This window comes from Pelophylax lessonae (genome assembly GCF_965119305.1).
Source record: "Pelophylax lessonae genome assembly, chromosome: 4".
NCBI classification, from domain to species: domain Eukaryota; kingdom Metazoa; phylum Chordata; class Amphibia; order Anura; family Ranidae; genus Pelophylax; species Pelophylax lessonae.
In genome coordinates, this window is record NC_138771.1 from 200,242,195 (window position 1) to 200,268,377 (window position 26,183).

General features: G+C 49.9%; 1 protein-coding gene across 1 annotated transcript in view; it reads right to left on the reverse strand.

Moving 5' to 3' along the window:
• REDIC1 (regulator of DNA class I crossover intermediates 1) overlaps positions 1-23,227 on the reverse strand; it is a gene marked incomplete at both ends in the record, with an annotated part of 108,956 nt that extends 85,729 nt beyond the window's left edge. Inside the window, 2 exons of the mRNA XM_082253534.1 lie at positions 9,566-9,605; positions 23,208-23,227. Coding sequence (XP_082109660.1) covers positions 9,566-9,605; positions 23,208-23,227 — 60 coding nt within the window. The remainder of the gene's footprint in view (positions 1-9,565; positions 9,606-23,207) is intronic.
• Between the last annotated feature and the right edge of the window lie 2,956 nt (positions 23,228-26,183).

The following is a 26,183-nucleotide window of genomic DNA, read 5'->3' on the forward strand; positions in this document are numbered from 1 at the left end:
GTCGAAGATCACCTTGTTAGCTGCCTGCGCCTTGACCATCGCTTCCTGTAGCAGTTTGCTGTTGAGATTGAGGAATTCAGCGACACTCCGAGCTGCAGGGACCGTGGACTCAGAGACAACGCAAGGGAAAAATGATGGATGGAACCCGTAGTTGGCAAAGAATGGTGAATGGCCTGTGGCTGAGTGTTCGGCGTTGTTATAGGCAAATTCCGCTAAAGGCAATAATGACACCCAGTTATCCTGGACAAACGTGGTAAAGCACCGAATATACTGTTCAAGAGTATGATTTGTCCTCTCTGTTTGTCCATTCGTCTGAGGGTGGTATGCTGATGACATGGATAGCTTGATCTTTAGGGTTTCACACAGGGATCTACAGAACCGGGAGGTGAATTGGACCCCTCTATCGGAAACTATGTTCGCTGGGATCCCGTGAAGCCTGATTATCTCCTTGATAAATATTTGAGCAGTGTCTGGGGCGGAGGGGGTGTTCTTTAGTGGCAGAAAGTGATCCATCTTTGATAGACGGTCAACCACTACATAAATGACAGAGCAACCTTCAGACGGAGGGAGTTCAACAATGAAATCCATGGAAATCATTTTCCATGGCCTATCTGGGACTGGCAGTGGTCTGAGTAACCCCCAGGCCTTGCTTCTAACCGTCTTGCTCCGGTTACAGATGGGGCATGCTCCTACATACTGTTTACAGTCCCTTTCTAAAAAAGTGACTCGCCAAAGGGTGGTCATTGCACAGGCCCAGGATCATCACTCGAGTGCTTTCAGGGACAAAAATCTTGTTACCCCGCCATAACAGTCCATCTCGGAAAGATAATGTAATTCCAGGGAGGCAGGGGACATCCCTCGAGGCTTGTTGCATAAGGGACAGGAGGTCAGGTTGAAGCAGCAGAAAGTGGTTTGGGGATAGGATGGTGTCTGGCACTGAAGTCTCCTTAGGGTCGTCAAACATCCGGGAGAGCGCATCAGGCTTAACCTTTGATCCAGGCTGATACGTAATGTGGAAAGAAAAAAAATCGGGAGAAAAATAATACCCAACGAGCTTGGCGTGGCTTCAGGTGCTTGGCTGTCCTTAAATATTCAAGGTTTTTATGATCTGTATAGATCAGGATAGGGTGTGCTGCTCCTTCTAATAGATACCGCCATTCCTCCAGGGCGGTCTTGATGGCCAAGAGCTCCCGATCACCCACATCATAATTTTTCTCTGCTGGTGAAAGCTTGCGGGAGAAAAAAGCCACAGGGTGGACTAAATCTTTAAGACCCTGATGTGGAGAAATGACCGCACCTACAGCCGTTTGAGGCATCCACTTCAAGTAGATAGGGCAAAGTGGGATCAGGGTGGCTCAGGATTGGTGCGGTGGTGAATAGTCCCTTCAAAGCACTGAAGGCGGCCTGTGCCTCAGAGGTCCAACAGAAACGATTGTTCTGCTTGGTTAGCTGCGTAATAGGAGCAATGATGGCGGAGAATCCTTTAATAAACCTCCTATAGAAATTGGCAAAACCAATAAAACGTTGTACCCCCTTTTTGTCTGAGGGTGCTGGCCAGTCCAGGATGGCAGAGACCTTTTGTGGGTTCATCTTGATGCCTGTGGAAGAAATTACGAGTCCCAAAAACTGAATACTCCGTTGTTCGAACTCACATTTTATTGGTTCGGCGTATAGCCTATGTTGTCGAAGACGGTGGAGGACCTTCTTGACGTGTTCTTGGTGTTGATCCAGGGAAGCAGAAAAGACTAGGATGTCGTCCAGGTAAACAATTACAAAGACATCTAGATAATCTCTGAAAATGTTGTTGACAAAATGTTGAAAAGTCGCCAGGGCATTACAAAGGCCGAAAGGCATCACCAGATATTCGTAATGGCCAAACCTGGTACGGAATGCTGTTTTCCACTCGTCCCCTTCACGAATGCGGACCAAATTGTAGTCTCCCCTCAGGTCCAGCTTAGTAAACAGAGAAGCAGACCTCAGTCTTTGAAAAAGTTTGGGGATCAGTGGAAGGGGGTAACGATTTTTAACTGTTATCTTGTTCAGTTCCCGGTATTCAACACAGGGCCGAAGAGAATGGTCCTTCTCTACAAAAGAAGATTCCTGCCCCTGCCGGGGAGGTGGATGGGCGGATGAACCCTCTCTTCAGGTTTTCTTCCACGTAACTCAATCGGGCAATCATAGGGACGGTGGGGGGGGGGGGGGGTTAGAGTTTCAGCCCCTTGTTTGCTAAAAACATCCAGATACTCGTGATAGGGTTCAGGTACGAGAGACCGTGTCTCTTTATCAGAGTCTGTGCATAGCAAGATACTGGGGGAATTGAGGGGCATTGGCAAGCAGTGGTTCTGGCAGTAGGAAGACTGAAATTGGATGTCTCCAGAGGCCCAGTTGATCGATGGGTTATGTGCCTGAAGCCAAGGCAGCCCCAAAATGACTGGAAATAGGGGGGGGGGAAGCGATAGCGTCCAAGCTCAGGAGCGCCTTGTGATTTCCAACAGCAGTTACAGGCAAAGGAGGGGTTTCTTGGGTCACCAATCCAGACTTGATGCGTGAACCATCTGCCAAAAATACGGAGAGTCCTTGTGACTTGGGTCGAAGGGGAATGTGCTGTTGTGCTGCAAATGACAAGTCAAAGCAGCTGCATGCTCCAGAGTCAATTATTTCGGTGACTGGTACCATACCTTCCGGAAGCTGAAAAAGAACAGACAGAGCCAGGTGAGTAGTGCTGGAAGAGGGTGACGGATAGCTTGAGGGCGAGATGGAGAAGCACTTACACAGCTTTGCAGGACAGGAGCGTACATAGTGACCGGCCTCCCTGCAGTACAGACACAGATTGTTCTGTCTCTGGCGAAGACGTTCTTCTGCTGTCAATGAAGGTCGCATGAGTCCAAGCAGCATGGGTTCCCGAGGTGTCCGGTACCTGTGTAGCAGGAGCCGGATCTGTAGGAACAAAACTGGTGGGAAAAGGACGTCCGGGAGTGGGTACTCGGGGCAACATCCAGACTGGGCGAGACTGCTGGGTATATCGCTCCACTCTGCGTTCGCGGAGCCAACGATCAATCTGGATCGCCAGTGCAATCAATTCCTCCAAAGTTTCTGGTACACCCACACGGGCCAGCTCGTCTTTCAGCCCCTCTGAAAGACCCAGACGCAACTGGTGACGTAAGGCCGCATCGTTCCAGTAGGTATCTGCACTCCACCACCTGAAGTCGGTAACGTAGTCCTCCACACCTCTTCGGCCTTGTTGGAGCATGTGGAGTGCGGTTTCCGTGGCGGAGGTCCGCTGTGGGTCATCGTAGAGCTGGGCCATCGCATTAAGAAAGGACGACAAGGAGTCAAGCTGCATGCTGCGTTCTTCTAACAGACGATGGGCCCAAGCCTGGGGTTCACCCTGGAGGAGGGAGATGATGAAACCCACTTTTGTGGCTTCCAGCGAGACGGTCCGGGGTTGTAAGGAAAAATATAATTCGCATGCAGTGCGGAATGCACGGAACTTGCTGCGGTCTCCACTGAATCTTTCTGGTGTAGGGACTCTCGGTTCCGGGGGCAACATGACCACCGTGGGTCCTGGCGTGGTCCCCGTGGGAGGTGTGGCGGATGAGGAAGCTGGATCTGCGGTAGGGTCAGCAGAAGAGACCAGGGACTGCACACATCCTTCCAACTGGGTATACACCTCTTGAAGGGATTTCACGGCCTGAGTAAGAGCCGCCAGATGCTGACCTATCTCATCCATCGGAGAGATACCTCGTGCAGGCTCGGTCATGGCTGTGTTATACTGTCAGGATGGCAGGTAGAGCCTGACTAATAGAGAGAACTCTCACCTGATGAGAAGGCCGTGGTAGCAGAGCTGGATGCCGGATGGACACCAAGGTAAGTACTCTGATAAGGACACAGGTTCACCTGAAGTGCGGATTCTAAGTGTTAGCTGGTTTTCACCAGGGCCCCTAATGGTGGGGATGGACTACGCTGCAAGCAAGCACCAGGTCGCGGTCCCCAGGATCACCCAGCCAGGCAGAGCGCAGGTTCTGGTCCAGAAGCAGAGAAGCAGATAAGGGTTAACCAAGAGAGTAGTCAGACGAGCCAAAAGGTCAGGGCGGGCAGCAAGTAGCAAGGTCAAGAGGAAGCCGGGTCAATTAATCAGGAACAACAGGTACACAGGAACACAGGATCACAAGGAAGAGCTGAAGATAACACAGCAATTTCCTGGAGTGACAGCTGTGCTTAAATAGGCCAATTTGGTAGCCTCGAGCTATACTGAGGTAGCCTCTAGCTATACTGAGGTAGCCTGGAACCATACTGAGGTAGCCTCTAGCTATTCAAGGCGCCTCTTCGTACACGCATGCGTATAGGAGTTCGCCGGTTTGCGGCACCAGTGCGCCTGTGTATAGCAGTGGATCTCTGACAGTCGGTAGAAGCTGGAGAAGAGGAAAGGCGTAAATCAGACGATACGGACTGCAAGGAGCAACTAAAGCGTGTATAGCGATGGCTAGAGGATCTCGAGACCATGCCACAAACTTCTGAACCTTCCTGCTGAGGAGAGAGGCCAACAGATCCACCTCTGGAGTACTCCACCAGGGAAACAACTGATGAAACACCTCCGGATGAAGAGACCATTCTCCCTTGTCTAACACCTGTCGACAGATAGTCCACTTGCCAATTTTCCACCCCTGGAATGTGCACAGCAGAGAGGGCTGAACAAATCTTTCTGCCCACCTTAGAATGCCAGCTACTTCCCGAGCCGCCAAGACACTTCTTGTGCCCCTTGGTGATTGACATAGGCCAAGGCCGTGGCATTGTCCGACTGAATCCGCACCGGACAGTCGGACACCCCTGGAGACGACTTGTACAATGATCCAGATAAAGTCTGACCAGACCCCCTGAGCACAATCTGTGCTGAGGATGCCTCCCCACCCCGGACAGGTGCATGCAAGTCCGAAGAGACATCCCTCTGCCAGTAAGCAAAAGCCGACGAGTCCAGAGTCAGACCCAGATAGACTAGGCTAGTGGACAGAAACCAGAGCAGACTTCTGAAAATTCAGAATCCAACCAAACTCCTTCAGCATTTGCAGAGTAATCTCCAAGTTGTCCAACGAGGACAACTTTACGACTCCTCTCGTAAAAGCAGAACATCCAGGTACCCCAGTACCGCAATCCCCCGCTGACACAGTAATGCTACATCGGGGCCAACACTTTTGTGAAGATCCGAGGAGCGAAAGCGAGAACAAAGGGTAACGCCAGGAATTGATAATGCTCCTCGCCCACACCAAAGCAGAGGAAATGCTGATTGGCAACCCATATCGGGATGTGAAGGTAGGCATCCTTGATGTCGATGGAGGCGTGGAAATCCCCCTGATGCAGGGACGCCACCATCGTGCACATGGACTCCATGCGGAACTTCTGTACCCACACAAAGTGGTTTAACACCTTGAGATCCAGTATTTGGCACACCTTGCCCTCCTTCCTGGGAACTGTACACAGGTTTGAGTAAAAACCTTGAAAAAAACTTTCCAACTTTGAAGCCAGAACAATCACCCTTTGAAGTAACAAATCTTTCACCACCTCATAGAGATCCTTTAAGCAATTTGGGGATAAGTGCGGGTTGGAAGGGAAGAACCTTTCCGGAGGACATGATCGAAACTCAATCGGTAGCCGGAGCGAATGACTTAGTGGACCCACTTGTCCTGGATCAGGGAGGTCCACATATCCAGAAAGCAGCGAAGACCTCCCCTCACCACATATACGGATGAGGGCGCCCCTTAATGCAGAGGAATTTTTGTCTGCAGGTCTGGTAGCACCTGCTAGTGGTTTGCCTGACTAAGACTTTTTGGAACCCCCAGCGGAGGCCGAAAGGGCTTGGATCCCTTATCTTGAGACCCCAAGGGACAAAAAAGTCGCTTGTGACTTGAAAAGGAGGATCCCTGTCTGCGACAGGACTCCATACTTCTGGAAGCCTGAGGAAGAAGAGTACCCTTTCCCCCTGTAAGGCCCTTGATGGTGTCATCCAAGGAAGCTCCAAACAGGCGATCCCCCACAAATGGAAGATCAGACAAGGACTTTTTAGAAGCCTAGTCCGCAAACCAGCATTTCAGCCAGATAATGCTCTGCAGGACCACTGCTGAGATAGACAGTCTAGAAAGCAGGGGAGCGGCATCCAAAGAGGCGTCACAGACAAATTGTAGCCCCAACTGACCCGCCAGCTCCACCAAGGCTCCACCTCCTCCAGGTCCCAGCGTAAAAGCTTAGCCCACTCGGTCAGAGTTTGCGACACCAGAGCAATAGTAATTACCAGCCTAATCGCCGAACCAGCCACAGCCACATACGGCAGGCCAGAGCCTCCACCCTCTTATTAGCTGGACCTGTAAAGGGCAGGGACTCCTCAACCGGAATGAAGGTAGCTCAATTGGACCTGGAAACTGGTGAGTCCACTACAGATGGAACCGCCCACCTGTAATGCAGTAAATCCTCAAAAGGATACCGTAAGCAAAAACGCTTAGCAACCACTGCGTTTTGGACAACCCCACTGTTTTGTAACACTGTTGTCAAGGTAAGCGGAAATAGGAACACCCTTGCTGCTTTGGAGGGACTGTGGGTGCCAAAAAAATCCGGTGCCTCTGACACGGCATCAGCCGCAACCTCCATTTTTAAAGTTTCGTGCACTGACACAAACAGTGCATCCACCAGCACCTATTTAAGCGTGAATAGAGAAGCAGAGGAATCATCTTCACTATCTGAGTACTCGGTGCATGGACGCAGATCCAGTAGGGTCGCTATATACTAAACTCGCCCCAAAAAGCAATCAGGGGAGGTCGCCGACTGTGATGCCGCAAAGGGGACACCGGCCAACGGCCCACAATGGACCACCTATTGGACCCCGCAAAAAAACAGGGGGTTCATAGAGGACATAGCCCCCTTAAAAGGTGGCCGCCCGCCGTGACACCGAAGCACAGGCAGTCCACCCTCACTAAAACAGGGAAGGTGTCCCACACAATGGCGGCAAGGCTGTCAAAAAAAAAAAAAAAAAGAGACCCACAGTGACTGAAATTTTAGAGGGGCTGGGAACCCGGGGGGTCCGACCATCCCAGGGAAGGGCCTTCATCCACTCCAAATCCCTCCAGGGGTAATGGGGTGACAGCTACTTACCACACCAGAAACAGGGTGGGCACCGCTCTGGACAGGACACCGCTCCATCGTAATGTGGGTGCTGTCGGCCAGGAGGAAATGTTGCGACTCAGGCCTAAGCCAGTATGCGCCCTCGCGAGACTTTAACTCGCAAGCCAGCCCCTGTCCAGTGGGGCTATGTCGCGGCTGACCTAGCACAGAGCTGCGGTCTGTACTCACTCGCTAGCCGGACTGGAGGGACCCTAAGGATCTATATTATCCAGTTTGTCGCCCAGTCCAGCATTTGATTGTAGCTGTCTTGGGAACAAAATAGTAAATAGAGGAAAAAATTCCATGTAAAAAGAAAAAATTTCCCAGCAAGGAACTAGGTCCTTACTCCTGACTAGGCAGAAAAAAACTGAATATCTATATCAGGAAGTGGGAGTATACCCCCAGGGACTGCCCCATAGGCATGTTCAAGCTTTTTCTCTGCCTAGTGTCCTACTCCTGTAGGGGGCAGTATAACCCTATGACCTAGTACAGTATAGTATGCACTCAAAAGTTGATTGGGGTTCCTTTTGCATGAATTGCTGCATCAATGCGGCGCGGCATGAAGATCAGCCTGTGGCCATGCTGAGGTGTTATGGAAGCCCAGGTTGCTTTGATAGCGGCCTTCGGCTTGTCTGCATTGTTCGGTCTGGTGTCTCTCATCTTCCTTTTGACAACACCCTACAAAATTCTCTATGGAGTTTAGGTCAGGTGATTTTGCTGGCCAATCAAGCACAGTGATACCATGATGATTAAACCAGGTGTTGGTACTTTTAGCAGTGTGGGCAGGTGCCAAGTCCTGCTGGAAAATGAAATCAGCATCTCCATAAAGCTGGTCAGCAGGGGGAAGCATGAAGTGCTCTAGAATTTACTGGAAGAGGACTGCACTGACTTTGGATTTGATAAAACACAGTTAACCAACACCAGATGACATGGCTCTCTAAATCATCATAAACTGTGGAAAATTTTGCATTTCATTTGGAAACCAAGGTCCCAGAGTCTGGAAGAAGGGTGGAGAGGCACAGAATCCAAGTTGCATGAGGTCCAGTGTAAAGTTTCCACAGTCGGTGATGATTCGGGGAAACGTCATCTGCTGGTGTCGCATTTCTTTCTCGGTAATTTTTATTTTTTTCACCTGAAAATTGTGTAAATAGCCACCTAGAGATAGGGAGTGTTGGGTCACATCTCCGCTGTATCTACAGAGAGTCATGGTTGTCAACCTAGGCTTACTACCATTACATGGGGGGGGGGGGGAGCAATTTGTGGATTACAGAAGATACCTAGGAAAGTGTTCCTCAGGGCAGCTCACAGGAAGTGGACTTTCAGTCTAATTTTGCATAAAAATCCCTCTTACAGGACATGCTGTAATAACGTAAAAACAAATTAAATTTAAACAGGTGTGCGGTGTTGATAAAAGGACAGCTGTATAAGGGAGGGCTCCTGTGCGGAGATGAGGCGATGATTGATACTGTAGCCAGGGTGCAAGTGGGGGTAAGAGAGTCTTAGAGTAAGAGATACAGATTGCGTGTGGAAAACTCTTGATATGGGGTGCTGAACTGAATATTACAATCTGATATCGACTACATTTAATTATTGGAGCCCAAATTCTGTTTAGGCAGCGCTCATATCCCAGGGGCCTGGCTGGACCTCTGGATTGAATAGCAGGAAACCATATTCAGTCTCCTGGCTCTGAGGCCAGTTTTTCACCATTACTTAAGTTCCACAAAATGTAATCAATTCAATAGCAGATTGTATTATTCAAGATCCAGCAACTCGTATCTAGACCATTCAATGAGTCTGTTGTTCATTTTTGGCATTTTCATGTTACCTCTATGCTGCCTATTTGCCATCGACTTCTTTTTCCTTTCTCTCCGTGCCATCCCACCAATGATGTATGTGCCACAGCTCAAAACATTGTATTGCATATGCGAGATAGAGTGCATAATGCCATGGGTCTCATTTCGCAATTGTGCCTCATGACATTACATTCATCTATTTTAAAAAGTCTTCCCGAGAGTAATATTGTTGGGCGGATGTGCGATAAGAGGTGCATGACATAATGTACTTCATTTAGTGCATGCACAGTATGACAATACAGGGAGATCTTGCAGTTTAGGAAAGATCTCCCTAAAACCACTGGTGATGTTTGCTTTCCAGGGAGCATCTGTGAGCCCAAGCCTATGTCACTAGTGCTTCAGACGAACCAAGAAGTGGAAACAAAAAGCATATGAAAACATAACTTTTTTTTTTTTTTTTCAAACAATGATGATTTCATATCAGCATGCAGCTCTGCATGCTTAGGTAAATTTTAGTGAAATGATGGAAAGTTTGGCTTTAATTCAGTTCTTTAATAGAGCAATCAACCATTATGCATGTAGAAAATATTTAGATTAAATATTTGTACCTAATTAAAATCACATACTTTCTGTTTCTGTCTTTCCCGTTTGAAAATGATTCTATTCCTGTTGAAAAAAAAAAGATCATATATTAAAGTGGAATTAAACCCTGCATACCAGAAAAACACATTCTAATTCACAAATTTTAACATGCGACTAATAAGGCACTATTTGTGTATATTCTTTACCTACTTTGTTTTTCGTTATCTGGCTTTTTCCAACACCCCATCTGTTCTGTTTCAAGCACTGCTTTATACATTGACATACCTCCATTAGACCTTGGTCCAACCAGTCAATGTGATCACATTCTGAATAAGCGCTTACCACACACAGCTCAACTATCCAATAAGACATGGCAGTTTAATCCAATGTAGTTTTACATGTGAAACTTTTTTTTTTTTTTTTTTTAATTCCTTAAAGCCCTGGAAGGGATTGTAACAAGTCAGAGCCAGAGTGTTTTGTCTTGCAAGTCTGCTGGCAACAGTGCTGAGGAAGAATTCTACTGGCATTTATCAGGCTGTGTCTCTGGCCAAGGACTATACTGTAGCCATACATTTGTAACAAGCTGTGAAAGTCACACACCCCACTGGGGTCATGTGACAGCATATTTGTTTTTTATTTGCTGATAAAACGTCCTTAAGAGCCAGTTCACACTGCCGTGACCATAAGTCGCAGCGACTTTTTACTGCGATTTTACCGCGACTTCAGCGCGACTTGTGAGTTTTGCGCGACTTGTATGACAGACGACTTTGTATTTGGCCAATCAGAATATGATGTGTTGTGACCCAATTCCCCTTTTCTGTTTTTTTTTTTTTACTCATTTCCTCATTGCCCACCAGTGTCACGTATCAGTGTCCACCAGTGCCACTGCCCACCAGTGTCACGTATCAGTGTCCACCAGTGCCACGTATGTGTCCACCAGTGCCACTGCCCACCAGTGCCACGTATGTGTCCACCAGTGCCACTGCCCACCAGTGCCACGAATCAGTGTCCACCAGTGCCACATATCAGTGCCACGAATCAGTGTCCACCAGTGCCACATATCAGTGCCACGAATCAGTGTCCACCAGTGCCACGTATCAGTGCCACGAATCAGTGTCCACCAGTGCCACATATCAGTGCCATGTATCAGTGCCACGAATCAGTGTCCACCAGTGCCACATATCAGTGCCACGAATCAGTGTCCACCAGTGCCACGTATCAGTGTCCACCAGTGCCATGTATCAGTGCCATGTATCAGTGCAACGAATCAGTGTCCACCAGTGCCACATATCAGTGTCCACCAGTGCCACATATCAGTGCCATGAATCAGTGTCCACCAGTGCCACGTATCAGTGCCATGTATCAGTGCCACAAATCAGTGTCCACCAGTGCCACGCATCAGTGTCCACCAGTGCCACGTATCAGTGCCATGTATCAGTGCAACGAATCAGTGTCCACCAGTGCCACATATCAGTGTCCACCAGTGCCACATATCAGTGCCATGAATCAGTGTCCACCAGTGCCACGTATCAGTGCCATGTATCAGTGCCACAAATCAGTGTCCACCAGTGCCACGTATCAGTGTCCACCAGTGCCACGTATCAGTGTCCACCAGTGCCACATATCAGTGTCCACCAGTGCCACGTATCAGTGTCCACCAGTGCCACGTATCAGTGTCCACCAGTGCCACGTATCAGTGTCCACCAGTGCCACGTATCAGTGCCATGAATCAGTGTCCACCAGTGCCACGTATCAGTGCCATGTATCAGTGCCACAAATCAGTGTCCACCAGTGCCACGCATCAGTGTCCACCAGTGCCACGTATCAGTGCCATGTATCAGTGCAACGAATCAGTGTCCACCAGTGCCACATATCAGTGTCCACCAGTGCCACATATCAGTGCCATGAATCAGTGTCCACCAGTGCCACGTATCAGTGCCATGTATCAGTGCCACAAATCAGTGTCCACCAGTGCCACGTATCAGTGTCCACCAGTGCCACGTATCAGTGTCCACCAGTGCCACGTATCAGTGCCACGTATCAGTGCCACAAATCAGTGTCCACCAGTGCCACGTATGAGTGCCACAAATCAGTGTCCACCAGTGCCACATATCAGTGCCACGTAACAGTGTCCACCAGTGCCACGTAACAGTGTCCACCAGTGCCACGTAACAGTGTCCACCAGTGCCACGTAACAGTGTCCACCAGTGCCACGTAACAGTGCCACAAATCAGTGTCCACCAGTGCCATGTATCAGTGCCACAAATCAGTGTCCACCAGTGCCACTTATCTGTGTCCACCAGTGCCACTCACACAGACCAAGTAGAGATAATGGAATATATATACCATTACATATTACATAATATATATTAATTATACACCATATACCATATAGGCATGGCTGCAATGTGGGGAATGCTTGGCTAATCTCTTTCTTCTTCCTGGAAAGTCTGATAACAAGTCGCTTAAATTAAGATAAGGAGGTGACTCCCATTGAAGTATATGGGATAAGTCGGATCACAAGTCGCCTCAAAGAAGTACAGGACCCTTTTCTGAAGTCGGAGCAACTTCAGTAGTGCCAATTAAGACGGCACTGATTGATTAACATTGCTTTTGTTATGTCTAGCGACTTGGGGCGACTTGAGGGCACATAAGTCGTGCTAGTGTGAATGGGCTCTTATTGTACTAGTTGTGCGCTTCCTTTGTGTTCTCTTTTGTATTTAGGAGTATCCTTCATCCCCTTGTGTGGTCTAACAGGGACAACTGCATTTATTGGACTGCGTAAAGGACATCCAAAAAAAGTGCATAAAGTTGAAAAGTGTTTTTCTTTTCTTTACTGATGTTAGGGTGACTGGTCTGTAACTTCCAGGTATACATCTTGGCCTGTGTTTGCTGGTACCATCAATTAGCTGGTACCATTCCAGTTAGGAATCACGGTCTTGCTATAACATTGCTGAGAGTCAGTTTAAGCCACCTGATTCTAGTGTTTTACTCATATTAAGTTTTTTAGTCTTTTTTTGAACACTGGCTTTTGTTAGCTACAAAGGTGCATTCCCTGTTGTGTTACTGACAATACCGTCTTGTTTTATTATACCACTCCTTTTTCTTTGTAAAAACTGAGAAGAGTTTATTTAATACAGTTGCTTTCTCCTTTTCCCCTTGTAATAAACTCCTCTTAATTATCCTTTATGGGGCCCAGGGTCGGCGCTACCGCTAGGCGAACTAGGCAGCCGCCTGGAGCACACTGCCGCCTAGGGCGCAACCATGGCCTGTCGCCTCCTCATCCCCGATAGATGTCACCTCTGGTCTAGAGCCGCCACCCGTGTGGCCGGTCTGCAGGAGTGTACCGGAGGTCCGGAGCATGAGAGGGAATGTCCCCTACAGGGGTATCGTGCAGGGGCGCGGGGTGGGAACTATCTAATGCAGTAACAGATCCCTCCTCTGGCTCTCCCAGCTGCAAAGCTGTTTAGCAGTTTAGGGCTCTGATTGATGCCAAGGAGCTGGCCTGCCCCCTTCAGTGTCACTGGTCCAGACTCGTGAGGGGGCATGGCCAGCCAAGGGGGGATCCTGCCTGTGACTGGGAGGCGGGGCCGGTGCAGCCGTCCTTTAGGGATGATCGCGTGGTTTTTCTGGGGCAGAGAGCAACATGGAAGTAAAAACAAAAATGTCTCTAAAAATGCTTTTTTTTTTTATGCAGCCACTGGACATGAATAACCAGATACAATCTTGATCTTTGTCAGCTTTTTTACTTCTATCTTTAAACTTTTAGATAGAAGTAAAAAAGCTGGCAAATATTAAGATGGTATCTGGTTTTTCATGTAACACTGTCCTGACTGTAAAAAATTAGGCAGAGCAGTTTTGAACCCAATTTTCTAACAGTCCTCTGCCCTGCTGTCACCCAGTCCTCTGCCCTGCTGACTCATCCCATCCCTGCTGACTCATCCCATCCCATCCCTGCTGCCACTCATTGCAACCTATCCCTGCTGCCACCTATCCCATTTCTGCTGACTCATCTCATCCCTGCTGCCACTCATCCCATCCGCCACTCATCCTATCCCATCCCTGCTGCCACTCATCCCATCCCATCCCTGCTGCCACTCATCCCATCCCATCCCTGCTGCCACTCATCCCATCCCATCCCTGCTGCCACTCATCCCATCCCATCCCTGCTGCCACTCATCCCATCCCATCCCTGCTGCCACTCATCCCATCCCATCCCTGCTGCCACTCATCCCATCCCATCCCTGCTGCCACTCATCCCATCCCATCCCTGCTGCCACTCATCCCATCCCATCCCTGCTGCCACTCATCCCATCCCATCCCTGATGCCACTCATCCCATCCCTGCTGCCACTCATCCCATCCCTGCTGCCACTCATCCCATCCCTGCTGCCACTCATCCCATCCCTGCTGCCACTCATCCCATCCCTGCTGCCACTCATCCCATCCCTGCTGCCACTCATCCCATCCCTGCTGCCACTCATCCCATCCCATCCCTGCTGCCACTCATCCCATCTCATCACCACTTCCTCTCATCCCATCCAACCACAGCTGTCACTGATCTCATCACCACTGCCACTCATCCCATCCCAATAATAACTGGTTGAACCTCCTTTTGGCAGCAATAACTTCAACCAAACGTTTCCTGTAGTTGCAGATCAGATGTGCACAACGGTCAGGAGTAATTCTTGACCATTCCTCTTTACAGAACTGTTTCAGTTCAGCAATATTCTTGGGATGTCTGATGTGAATCGCTTTCTTGAGGTCATGCCACAGCATCTCAATCGGGTTGAGGTCAGGACTCTGACTGGGCCACTTCAGAAGGTGTATTTTCTTCTGTTTAAGCCATTCTGTTACTTCTATGCTTTGCGTCATTGTCCTGTTGCAACACCCATCTTCTATTGAGCTTTAGCTGGTAGACAGATGGCCTTAAGTTCTCCTGCAAAATGTCTTGATAAACTTGGGAATTCATTTTTCCTTCGATGATAGCAATCCGTCCAGGCCCTGACGCAGCAAAGCAGCCCAAACCATGATGCCCCCACCACCATACTTCACAGTTGATGATATTGACCACAAACACATCTCCAAGATGACCACTGCCTTGCTAAAGAAGCTGAGGGTAAAGGTGAAGGACTGGCCAAGCATGTCTAGACCTAAACCCTATTGAGCATGTGTGGGGCATCCTCAAACAGGAGGTGGAGGAGCGCAAGGTCTCGAACATCCACCAGCTCCGCGATATCGTCATGGAGGAGTGGAAGAGGACTCCAGTGGCAACCTGTGAAGCTCTGGTGAACTCCATGCCCAAGAGGGTTAAGGCAGTGCTGGAAAATAATGGTGGCCACACAAAATATTGACACTTTGGGCCCAATTTGGACATTAATGGCTGTGTGTTGAGTTATTTGGAGGGGACAGCAAATTTACACTGTTATACAAGCTGTACACTGATTACTTTACATTGTAGCAAAGTGTTATTTCTTCAGTGTTGTCACATGAAAAAGTATAATAAAATATTTACAAAAATGTGTGTGTGGGGTGGTTCTCGTTTTTGTGAGATACTGTATGTGAAACTCCTGCGTTACTTTGGATCTCACTACTACAGTAGCAAGGCAAAAGATCAGTGGCAGGCAAAAAAACATGGTTAATTAAAAGGCAGAGGTCAGTGCAGGAGGAAGGCAGAAACATAGTTGATAAACAATCCAGATGGCAGGCAGAGGTATCATCGATAAACAGGTCAGGGTCAGTTAACGTGGTTGTAAACGTTCGATTCTTTTTTTTTTTAAATACCAAAACATGCCTATACTTACCTGCTCTGTGCAATGGTTTTGTACAGAGCAGCCCCTATCCTCTGGGGTCCCCTGCCAGTGCTCCAGGCTCCTCCTCTTCATTGGGGGCCCCCACGGAAAGTCACTTTCCATGGGGGCACCCTCGCGGGCTCACTTCCCAGTTACGCTGCTGCGTCCATTGACACAGACGGTAGGACTCAGCCCCACCCCCCGCGACACAGCTTTTGATTGACAGCAGTGGGAGCCAATGGCTCCCGCTGCTATCAATCTGTCCAATGAGGAGAGCAACAGCAGCTAGCGCCACTCGCGCACAACGCTGGATCAGATAAGACTCACGTAAGAAAAAGGAGGGGTCTGAGGGGGGAGCTGCAGCACAGAAGGTTTTTCATAAAATGCATTAAGGTAAAAAAACCTAAAGGCTTTACAACCACTTTAAGGTGGAAGGCAGGACATGTTCAGTCGAGGCAGCAGACAAAGTGTCAGCACATATATTAGAAACGGGGAAATAGCAGGCTGTTGGAAATATGGGCACTATACCTTCACTAATATTTTAGTGACGCGTGGCAACATTGGAAGCAGTCTCCGATGCATAGGCCCACTTGGAAGGGACATTGGGGACAATGAAAAACTGGATTTTTTTAAGAACTTACCATAAAATCCTTTTCTCTGAAGTTCATCGACAGATGCAGCTCCAACTAGTCAGAGACTATAGGGTTATGCTCCTCCTATCAGGAATAGGCACTAGGCAGGAAAAAAGCTTTACCACACCTATGGGGGCTGTCCCTGCAGGCATAACCCCACACACCCTGCTATCATCAAAAAGTTTAGTTGCAAGCAGTGATTAGAATCGAATAAAACCCCATACCTCAGAAGTAGAGGGGTGGGTGCTGTGGCTGTCCATGAACTTCAGAGAAAAGGATTTTACAGTAAGTTCTTATAAAAAACTGAATTTTTGTAAAATCTTACCTGTAAAATTCCTTTCTCTGAGTCCTCCGACAGTCGCCGCCTCCTCGAAGTCATCACTGTTGGGTATTGACTTCCGCTCCGCAGGAGAAGCTAGGCATAAAGACTTAGTCAAAAGAACAAAGGCATTTGCATATACACACCCATGGGGGCTGTCCCATCTGGTCAATACCCCCCTGCAGTGACCACTCCCAACTCAGTTTGGTAGCATAGCAGTAGGTAATAAGAACCCCAAAAGAGGGGCGGGGACGGCCACTGTCGGTGGACTCAAAGAAAGGAATTTTACAGGTAAGATTTTACAAAAATTCAGTTTTCTCTTACGTCCTCCGACAGTCGCCGCCTCCTCTAAGTCATCACTGTTGGGATGTCCCAAAGCAGTATAAACATGAGGGGTGGGAGACGCAACCGTAGAAAAGGCAATGCAGTACCCACATCAGAGAAAGGAACCTTACATGCACAGTAAGAGAACCTCTGGGCAACAGAAAAACAATGCTCAACAGGAGCAACAGCCCAGGAAAGCAAATACCAACAGCCAGGGACCCAGAAAACAAGGGTCCTTCATGGCACTGCCGCACTAAGAACCTTGCGGCCAAAGGAGGCATCAGCTGATGCCAGAACATCTACCTTGTAGAATTTGGAAAAGGTGTGCACCGACGACCAAGTCGCAGCCTCGCACACCTGGGCCACGAGGCCCGATGCCAATAGGCCCAGGACGCACTCACCGATCTGGTAGAGTGCGCCTTAACAGGGAAGGGTGGAATCGGTTCCTTCAAAGCATAAGCCTGTTCAATGGTCTGTCTCATCCATTTGGCAATAGTCGCTGCGGATGCAGCCATGCCCTTCCGAGGTCCCTCGGGAAGGACAAAGAGGGAATCCGTCTTCCAAAAAGATTCCGTAGACGACAGGTAAACCCTGATTGCCCTGACATCACCCAAGGAATGCAGAGCAACCTCCTTAGGATGCTTAGGCTTCGTACAAAGCGAAGGTAGGACAATGTCCTCATTAATGTGGAACTCGGAGACCACCTTAGGAAGAAAGGAGGGATGCGGACGCAAAACCACCTTATCCCGGTGAATCACCAAGTACGGAGAACAGCAAGATAATGCTGCCAGTTCTGACACCCTGCGAGCCGAAGTGATCGCCACCAAAAAGGCAACCTTCTTAGACAGCAGAGGCAACGATATTTCCCGAATGTTTTCAAAGGGAGCACGCTGTAACACGGACAGAACCAAGTTCAAGTCCCATGAGGGTAAGGGCTCCTTCCTGGGAGGAGCCAAATGTCACACACCTTGAATGAAGGTGCGAACCAGGGAATGAGACGCCACAGGGCGTTGGAAAAGAATAGCCAGTGCGGACACCTGGCCCTTGATCGTGGCCAGCGCCAGGCGCTGGTCCACACCAGACTGGAGATAGGCCAACACTCTCGACACCGAGTACGAGCGAGGGGAGAACCCCCTGGACTCACACCAGACGAAGTAAGCCTTTCAGGTACAGTAATAGATTTTACCAGAGGAGGTTTTTCTAGCCCTGACAAGGGTAGGAATGACCTCAGAGGAGAGACCCCTGTCCTTCAGGACCTGGGTCTCAACAGCCAGGCCGTTAAAGCCAGCGACTGTAAAGCAGGATGGACAATCCTCCCTGAGACAAGAGATCTTCCTGCAGAGGCAGACGCCACTGAGGCGCCACTGCCAGGTGAACAACGTCGGCATACCAGGACCAACGTGGCCAGTCCGGAGCCACCAGAATCACCAGGTGCGGTTCCGAGACTAACCTGCGGAGGAACCTGGATAGCAACTGAATCGGGGGAAAGGCATACATCAGACGATACTGATGCCAAGGGGCTACCAACGCATCCGAGGCGTCCGCAAGCGGATCGCGCGTTCTTGCCATGAACCTTTCCACCTTTCGATTTAGCCGGGATGCGAACAGATCCACATCCGGGGATCCCCACCTCACGCACAGCATTTGGAAGACCTCCGGGTGTAGGGACCATTCCCCCTGGTCCAGGGTCTGGCGGCTCAGATAGTCGGCCTGCCAATTCTCCACACCTGGAATATGAACTGCTGAGATCGCCGGGACATGAGTCTCGGCCCAAGACAGAATGTCGGTCACCTCCCGGGCCACCCGAGCACTCCTGGTGCCCCCTTGGTGGTTGATGTAAGCCACCACGGTAGCATTGTCCATCTGTACCGGGACAGGGCAGCCCCGAAGACGGTCCGACCACTGGAAGAGACAGAGTTTTATCGCTCGCAATTCCAGCACATTTATCGGGAGGGAGGACTCCTCCTCCGACCAAGTGCCCTGGGCAGACCGGTTGCCCAGGACTCCACCCCAGCCCGACCAGCTGGCATCCGTGGTAATCACCGTCCACACCAACGGACGGAAGGACTTGCCTTCCGCCACCGACGGGGACTGGAGCCACCACAGAAGAGCCAATCTGGTCTGACGACTCAAGGAGACACACAGATCCAGGGACTGAGGCAGTCTGTCCCACCTGTCCAGGATCTCCGCTTGGAGAGCCCGTGTGTGAAACTGAGCAAAGGGTATCTCCTCGAAGGCCAAAACCATCAACCCCAGGCCCCGCATACAGGCCCTGAGTGACGAGGATGGGCTGTCCCTGAGGGACCTGATCTCGTCCTGCAAAGTCCGGAGCTTGTCCTTCGGCAAGAACACCTTTGCCTGAGCAGAGTCCAGAATCATTCCCAGATAGGGAAGACGAACCGATTGAGACAACGTTGATTTCTGAACGTTAATGGTCCATCCGAACTCCTGTAGCGTCTGCACCGTGGTGGACAGATCGCGCACTAGGTCCTGGCTGGCACGCAATCTGAGAAGTAGATCGTCCAGGTAACCAAAGACCGCAATGCCCTGAGCCCTCAGCAGGCCCAGAACCGGCGCCAACACTTTGGTAAAAACCCTTGGTGCCGAAGCGAGACAGAAAGGTAACGACAACAAACTGGTAGTGTTCCTCTGCGATAGCAAAACGAAGGTACCGCTGATGACCCTCGAAAATGGGGATGTGCAGGTATGCATCTTTCAGATCTATTGAGGCCAGGAATTCTCCTGGACTCAAGGAGGCCACCACCGAACAGAGAGACTCCATACGGAACTTCCGAACACGCACGAATCGGTCCAGCGCTTTCAGGTCCAGAATAGGACGCACTTTGCCCTCCTTTCTGGGCACAGTGAACAGATTTGAATGAAACCCCCGAAACCTGTCCTGATGAGGCACCGGGACAATCACCCCCTGAGCGAGAAGGTCCTGCACCGCTTGATGCAGGTCCTGCAGACACCCCGGAGGCAACTGAAGATTTGAGGGAAAAAATCTGTCCGCCGGCCAGGAAAGGAATTCGATCTTGTATCGCGATCGAACGATTTCCAGAACCCACCTGTCCGATATCCGGAGCAGCCAAGGTTGGAGGAAATGGGTGAGGGCACCCCTTCAGGCAGAGGCGGAATGACCCGCTGAGCCGGCATTGCCGGACTTCTGCTTACCCGTCCAGGGCTTCTTCTGACTGCCCTGGGCCTTAAAGGGCTTGCCCTTGGATTCGTTCCGAAAGGAACGAAAGGACTTGTTCTTTGGGTTCTGGGGCAGCATGGTGCTCTTGCCCCCCGTGATGCCTTTTACCAGGGTATCCAACGCCTCGCCAAAAAGGCGAGAGCCAGCATAGGGAAAATCAGCAACTGTTTTCTGCGAGGACTGGTCAGCCGACCAGCTCTTCAGCCATATCAGTCGCCGGTTAAGTACCGAGACACTAGAGAGGCGTGCTACTAAAGGGGCCTCATTCAAGGCCGCATCACACAGATACATGATTCCCTGGTGGATTTGATACACCATTTCCAGCCGGGCAGGCGGAACATCATCAGACACGAGGTTGCTCCTAAGCACCTTAGTCCAATCAGCCACCGCCTGAGCCACCAAAACGGACGCGAAAATGGGTCTGAGCAACGAGCCCGCCACTGTATAGGAATGGCGGGCTAGAGACTCCAACCGTCGGTCCGTGGGATCCCGGAAAACCGGGGTATCCTCAGAAGGAACCAAGGTAGCCTTGTTTAACACGGCCACAGTGTGATCTACCTGTGGAGGCACACACCATCGTGATTCCATAGCCGGTGCAAAAGGATAAAGCAATTTGAACCGACTAGGCACCAGGAATGGACGTTTTAACGTGCGCCACATTTCATTAACAGTGTAATGAAACTCAGCTGGGCAGGGAAAACCTGCGCCGACTTGCGAGTCCTGTGCGTTCCAAATGAGGACACAACGCCCGGAGGACAGGGCTCATCCTCCAAATGTAGTGTTTCCTTAACAGAATCCATTAATTCATCCATGGTCGCCCGCTCTTCAGGAGATCCCGGAGAAGGAGAAGAGGTATCAACCCCTTCCACCTCTGCCTCCCCCTCAAACCCCAGCAGGTCCAAGGATGAGTGAGACCCTGAAAAGGGCACGCTCGCAGCAGCAGCAGCCATATCACCATCTGAATCAGAGGAGAGAGACAATCTGGGCCTCTTTTTAGCAGCACGTTCAGCCATCAGCATTTACATGTTTGACACCAAGGTCGCCACTACAGCGGCCAAATCAGGTCTCAGAGGGGCCACAGCAGAACTGGGGACCCCCACCAGAGCTGGGGGGAATTTGCAGTCCTGAGAATCCATTGCGCAAGGTGACAAAAAACAACAGTGCAATAAAGTTAGTACTGTCCCTTTAAGAGCGCAGCGGAGTGCGCAGCCCACCGCTTCAGCTACAGTGACAAAGACCCCCAAACAGGAGAGAAAAAAACTGAGCCAGAAATGACAATACAGAAATATATTGAGAGCAATAACCTGCAGAGCCCCGCAGAGTGTTGCCACCGAGTATCCTGCTTCAGAGGAAAAGGAAGTGCTGCCAGAGTAGGCTGAACTTATAGGCTGCATGACCCAGGGAAAATGGCTGCCCCATAGGATTGCATGGGAGGCTCCGCCAAAATGGCCGCCGGACATGCGGCGGATGGCGCCAAAAACAGCATGTAGATTGCCCATAGAGAAGCCAAACATGCCTGCCCATACCTAAAATGGCTGACAGCGCGGATTTACCCCGCTGCGGCCGCCACACACACACAGTCTGCACTTCCAACAAGCACCGAAGTGACACAGGGAAGGGGACCCCCAAAAACATACAGCACCGCAACGCATGCACAAGTGATCCCCGCAGGGACCGCATCAGGGAGTCACACAGGTACAGACATGGGGGACTGCCACCCCAGACAGAGGCCCCACACAGAAGTACTTACCTGTACCATATGGCGTGGGGTGCCTCTATGAACGGAAAGCCGCTGTCCTCATATGACAGAGAGTGCCGTTTGCCCGGGACATGACACTGCAGCATCGCAGATGTGTCCTGTGAGGTAGCCACCTCACGGCTGCATCCCTGCTGCGAACAGGGATGGGTCGTTCATATTGACAGGGCGAACCATAGCCGAACGCTCGATGGCGGCCTGGCGGTCCATCTGACCCTCTGCCCTGGGGAACCAGGGCGGTCAGTCCGAATCCCAGCACTGCCTGATCCATCTTCATCCGAAGAATCGACTAAAACTAAAGATGACAAAATAAACAGCTAGTAAAGTAAGAAAAAACTGACATTTTCAAAGAAAATCAAATAAAAGATTAGATAGGCTGAGACTGTAGCCCCAGCACAGGGAAGCCTAACTACTCCTGACGCTAGGCAGATTAAAACTGAGTTGGGAGTGGTCACTGCAGGGGGGTATTGACCAGATGGGACAGCCCCCATGGGTGTGTATATGCAAATGCCTTTGTTCTTTTGACTAAGTCTTTATGCCTAGCTACTCCTGCGGAGCGGAAGTCAATACCCAACAGTGATGACTTAGAGGCGGCGACTGTCGGAGGACGTAAGAGAAATCCAGTTTTCTCTATCATTCACTGACAGACGCAGCTCCATCTAGTCAGAGACTGTAGGGATGTCCCAAAGCAGTATATTCATGAGGGGTGGGAAGACAACGCAAACAGAAATGTAACTCCCCAAAGGCTAAACTTAGCCAACCAGGTCCCATGGAGCTCAACCAAGAACAACTGGAGCTCATCCTGAACACACAATACACCCTCAAAGAGAAACAAAAAAACAGTTCTCTTTAAACAGCATCCGAAGATGCCAACACATCTACTTTGTAGAATTTTGTAAACGTATGCACAGACGACCAAGTTGCCACCTTGCAGACTTGCATCACCAATGCCTGATGGCGAAAAAGCCCAAGAGGCACTCAGCGCTTTCGTAGAAGATGCCTTCACCGGTAAAGGAGGAACCTGACCATTCTGTAAATAAGCCTGAACTACCGTCTGCCTGATCCATCTGAATATGGTAAGAAAAAACAGAAAAGTGCTCTGGGTGCAGACTGCTTTAATAAAAAGGTATCAAATCAAATAGATAGCAGCAACTCACAAAGGTTGATGGTAAGCAGACATGATAGTAAAGGAGTCCACCGGGTGATGCCGTCCCTCTAATAGATATGCAGTGTGCCGTGAGCTTGTGGAGCCGTGGAACAGGAGAGAAGGTGGCCGGCCTATGTCTCAGGGTGTCCAGGTCATCTGACAAGAAAGAGCACTGCAGTAGAGGGAGGAAGGATCACATCTGTGACACTGCTGGTATCCCGGGGCCCGGAAATGCACGATGCGTTTCTGAGCATGCGCCAAGTCCGCAGTGGACATGCGCGCTCTTTCCTCAGCCTCTCCCCCAAGAAGGGAAAATCAGCCAAGGCCTTTTTAGAAGCCTGGTCCGCCGACCAGCTTTTCAGCCACACCATGCGCCTAAACGCAAACCCCACTGCCGATGCCCTGGCCACCAATGGGGCTGAATCCAGGGACGTATCCCACATGAACACCAGGGCTTTAGCCAACTGGTCCAGTAGTTCCAACACGGCGGGGGGGGAGCCGTTCAGCTTCCAAGTTACTTTGATGTAACTTTACCCATTCCGTAGCAGTCTGCTCTACCAAAACATTCACAAAAGACAGTCTTTAATATGTAACCTGCTACCACATGTAAATGGTGGGACAAGGATTCCACCCCTCTATCCACGGGGTCAGCAAATGTTGGAGACTCTTCCCCCTGTACCAGAGTCGCTTTATTCAACCTGGACACCGGGGGATCCACTTTTGGTGGTACAGTCCACCTAGTGGACACTGCCTCCGCAAAAGGGGTAACGGCACTTAAAGCGGTAGTATCCCGCTTTTTGACACTTTTACCTACAGGTAAGCCTATAATAAGGCTTACCTGTAGGTACAAATAATATCTCCTAAACCGGCACGGTTTAGGAGATATTTACAGTGCATGCAGCCGCTCGCGCGAGCGGCGCATGCGCTCTGAAGGTCCGGGGGGACCTTCAATTAAGTTGCCGGGAGCTTGCCGGAAACATCACTCCCGCGCGCATGCGCGGGAGTGACGTCATCGCGGCTCCGGCCAATCATCGCGCCGGAGCCGTCTCTTTCGGCCAATCAGCGCGCCGGAGCCGCCGAACCCGGAAGAGACGACGAGGGATCATGGCAGCGCCAGCAGCGATGTCCGGGGGTCTGTGTCGGGGCTTCGTTTTAAGGTAAGTTACGCATAATGGGCTAGTATGCGATGCATACTAGCTCATTATGCCTTTGTCTTGCAGGTTTTTTTTTTTTTACTTTTTTTGTTATAGGGTTTACAACCGCTTTAATGTCCCGACATTGTTCATCCACAATAGTATGAAACAAGTCTCGGCAAGGGATTTGTGGGAGCCAAACTACATCTGTGTACCTGGTACTGTGGGTTCATCGGCCAATTTTAAAGTTTCCCCGCACTGAAACAATCAGAGCTTCCACCAAAGCGCGTTCCTGCGCACCGGCTAATGAGGACAGATCCTCTTCACTGTCAGAATGTGACGACACCAACCCCTCAGGGTGGTCTGCGGCGGCCATGTCTATCTTAGAGTCCGAAGACACTGCAGATGGAGGGGGGGGGGGGGCATTTGCGGCTGGCAGCACTAGCAATGACAAAATCTTCCTTAGACATCAAATTTTGCAAAAAAACTGCAATCTCTGGCTGAGACTGAGAACCAGAAGGTCCTGTAATCGCTCCTAGGGGGTCTGCAGTGAAATATTATCCTGGGACTCCATGTTACACTTTTTAAAATAATTGGGCAGTGTCTCTTTAAGATCGCCAAAAACGTGGACCCACCGCTATAAGTGCAGGCTCACAATCCCTGGTTATTACAAGATAATAGCAGAGTGAATGAAGAAAAACCCACAGGGAACCCCAGGAAAACATTACCAGACCACAGCGGAGACTTCCAGCACGATCTGTGCAAAAACAAAACTGACACTGACTGTACAGGAAGAGGAAGAGAAAACTCAGCCTCCATATATTAAAAAACCATGGCGCATGCCTGTCCAGCCTATGGACCTCAGGAAAATGGCCACTTGTGCATTCTTAATGGTGCATTATAGAAAATGGCTGCCCATATAAATGAATGGGAATATAAAATTCATGATCCACAGCAAAATGCCTGCCCCCGCGGCGCGCCATGCGGTCTCCAGGACCCCCAAAAGGGGGCCCATAACAATAGGCGACACAGGACAAGTCAACCCCCTCAAATAAGCGCCACATTATTATCGCCCTCCCTCAAGGTAAAAACCTGCTAGGGGTAAGGGAATGCCGAGGGGGACACAGGACTAGTCCTCCGAGGTGCTAAGGGAAACCAGGGAGCCCCTAAGGTCCGACTATTCCAGCGAAGGGCCAATGTCCACCCCGAGACGCCCAGGGGATTTTTGGGGGGACAATTTACTTACCATACCACGGTACCAGGTGGGCGTTATTCCGAAACAGATCCCCTCCCACCCGGGATGGGGGTGCTGTCACCAGAGGGGAAGCTGCGACTCAGGGCGTTCCAGGTCGCTTGCGTCCCAGCGAGACAGTCCACTCGCAGGCTCGTCCTGGACTATAACCTGTTCATGCTCACTGGCCAGGCTGGGAGACCTTAAGGATTTAGATTATCCAGTGCGAAACCTCAGCCGGCTGTTGCTTGTAGTTCCTCTGGATATTGGTCCTCAGGAACTAACTAGTGAAAATAAAAATCACAAACTAAAAAACATTCCTATACTAGCTAAAACCCAAGTCCCAGCAGGAAGCTAGATCCTATTCCTTAAACTAGGCAGAAACAAACTGCTTGATGATAGCAGGGTGTGTGGGGTTATGCCTGCAGGGACAGCCCCCATATGTGTGGATAAGCTTTTTTCCTGCCTAGTGCCTATTCCTGATAGGAGGAGCATAACCCTATAGTCTATGACTAGATGGAGCTGCGTCTGTCGATGAACGATAGAGAAAAAGAGCTTTTAAGGCTCCATTCACACCTGGGTGTTATTGAGCGTTTTTCAGCTCCAAAAACGCTAAAAAAAACGTTCCAAAACGCCCAACAAATAAAACCCCATTCATTTAAATGGCCCCTGTTCACATCTGAGCGTTTTTCAAAACGCCTGTAGCTGAAAAAAGTACATGAGCTTCTTTTTGGGCTGATTACCAGCGTTTTTGATAGATGTCAATGCCTGCCTCCAAAAACGACTGAAAAAAACGCCTGAAAATCGCGGTAAAAAAACGCGCGGAAACCCTACACTCAAGTGTGAATGCAGCCTAAAAGTTTCTCAAATATTCTGTCAGCATAATCTTTAAATGAAGGAACATGTTCTATAGGCACAGTAGAATGGTTTGGGTTTTTTTTAAGATTCTTTTGTTTTTTAACCACTTAAGACCCGGAAGATTTTACCCCCATTCCGACCAGGGGGTATTTTGCGATTCGGCACTGCGTGACTTTAACGGACAATTGCGCGGTCGTGCGACGCTGTACCTAAACGAATTTGGCGTCCTTTTTTTCCCACAAACAGAGCTTTCTTTTGGTGGTATTTGATCA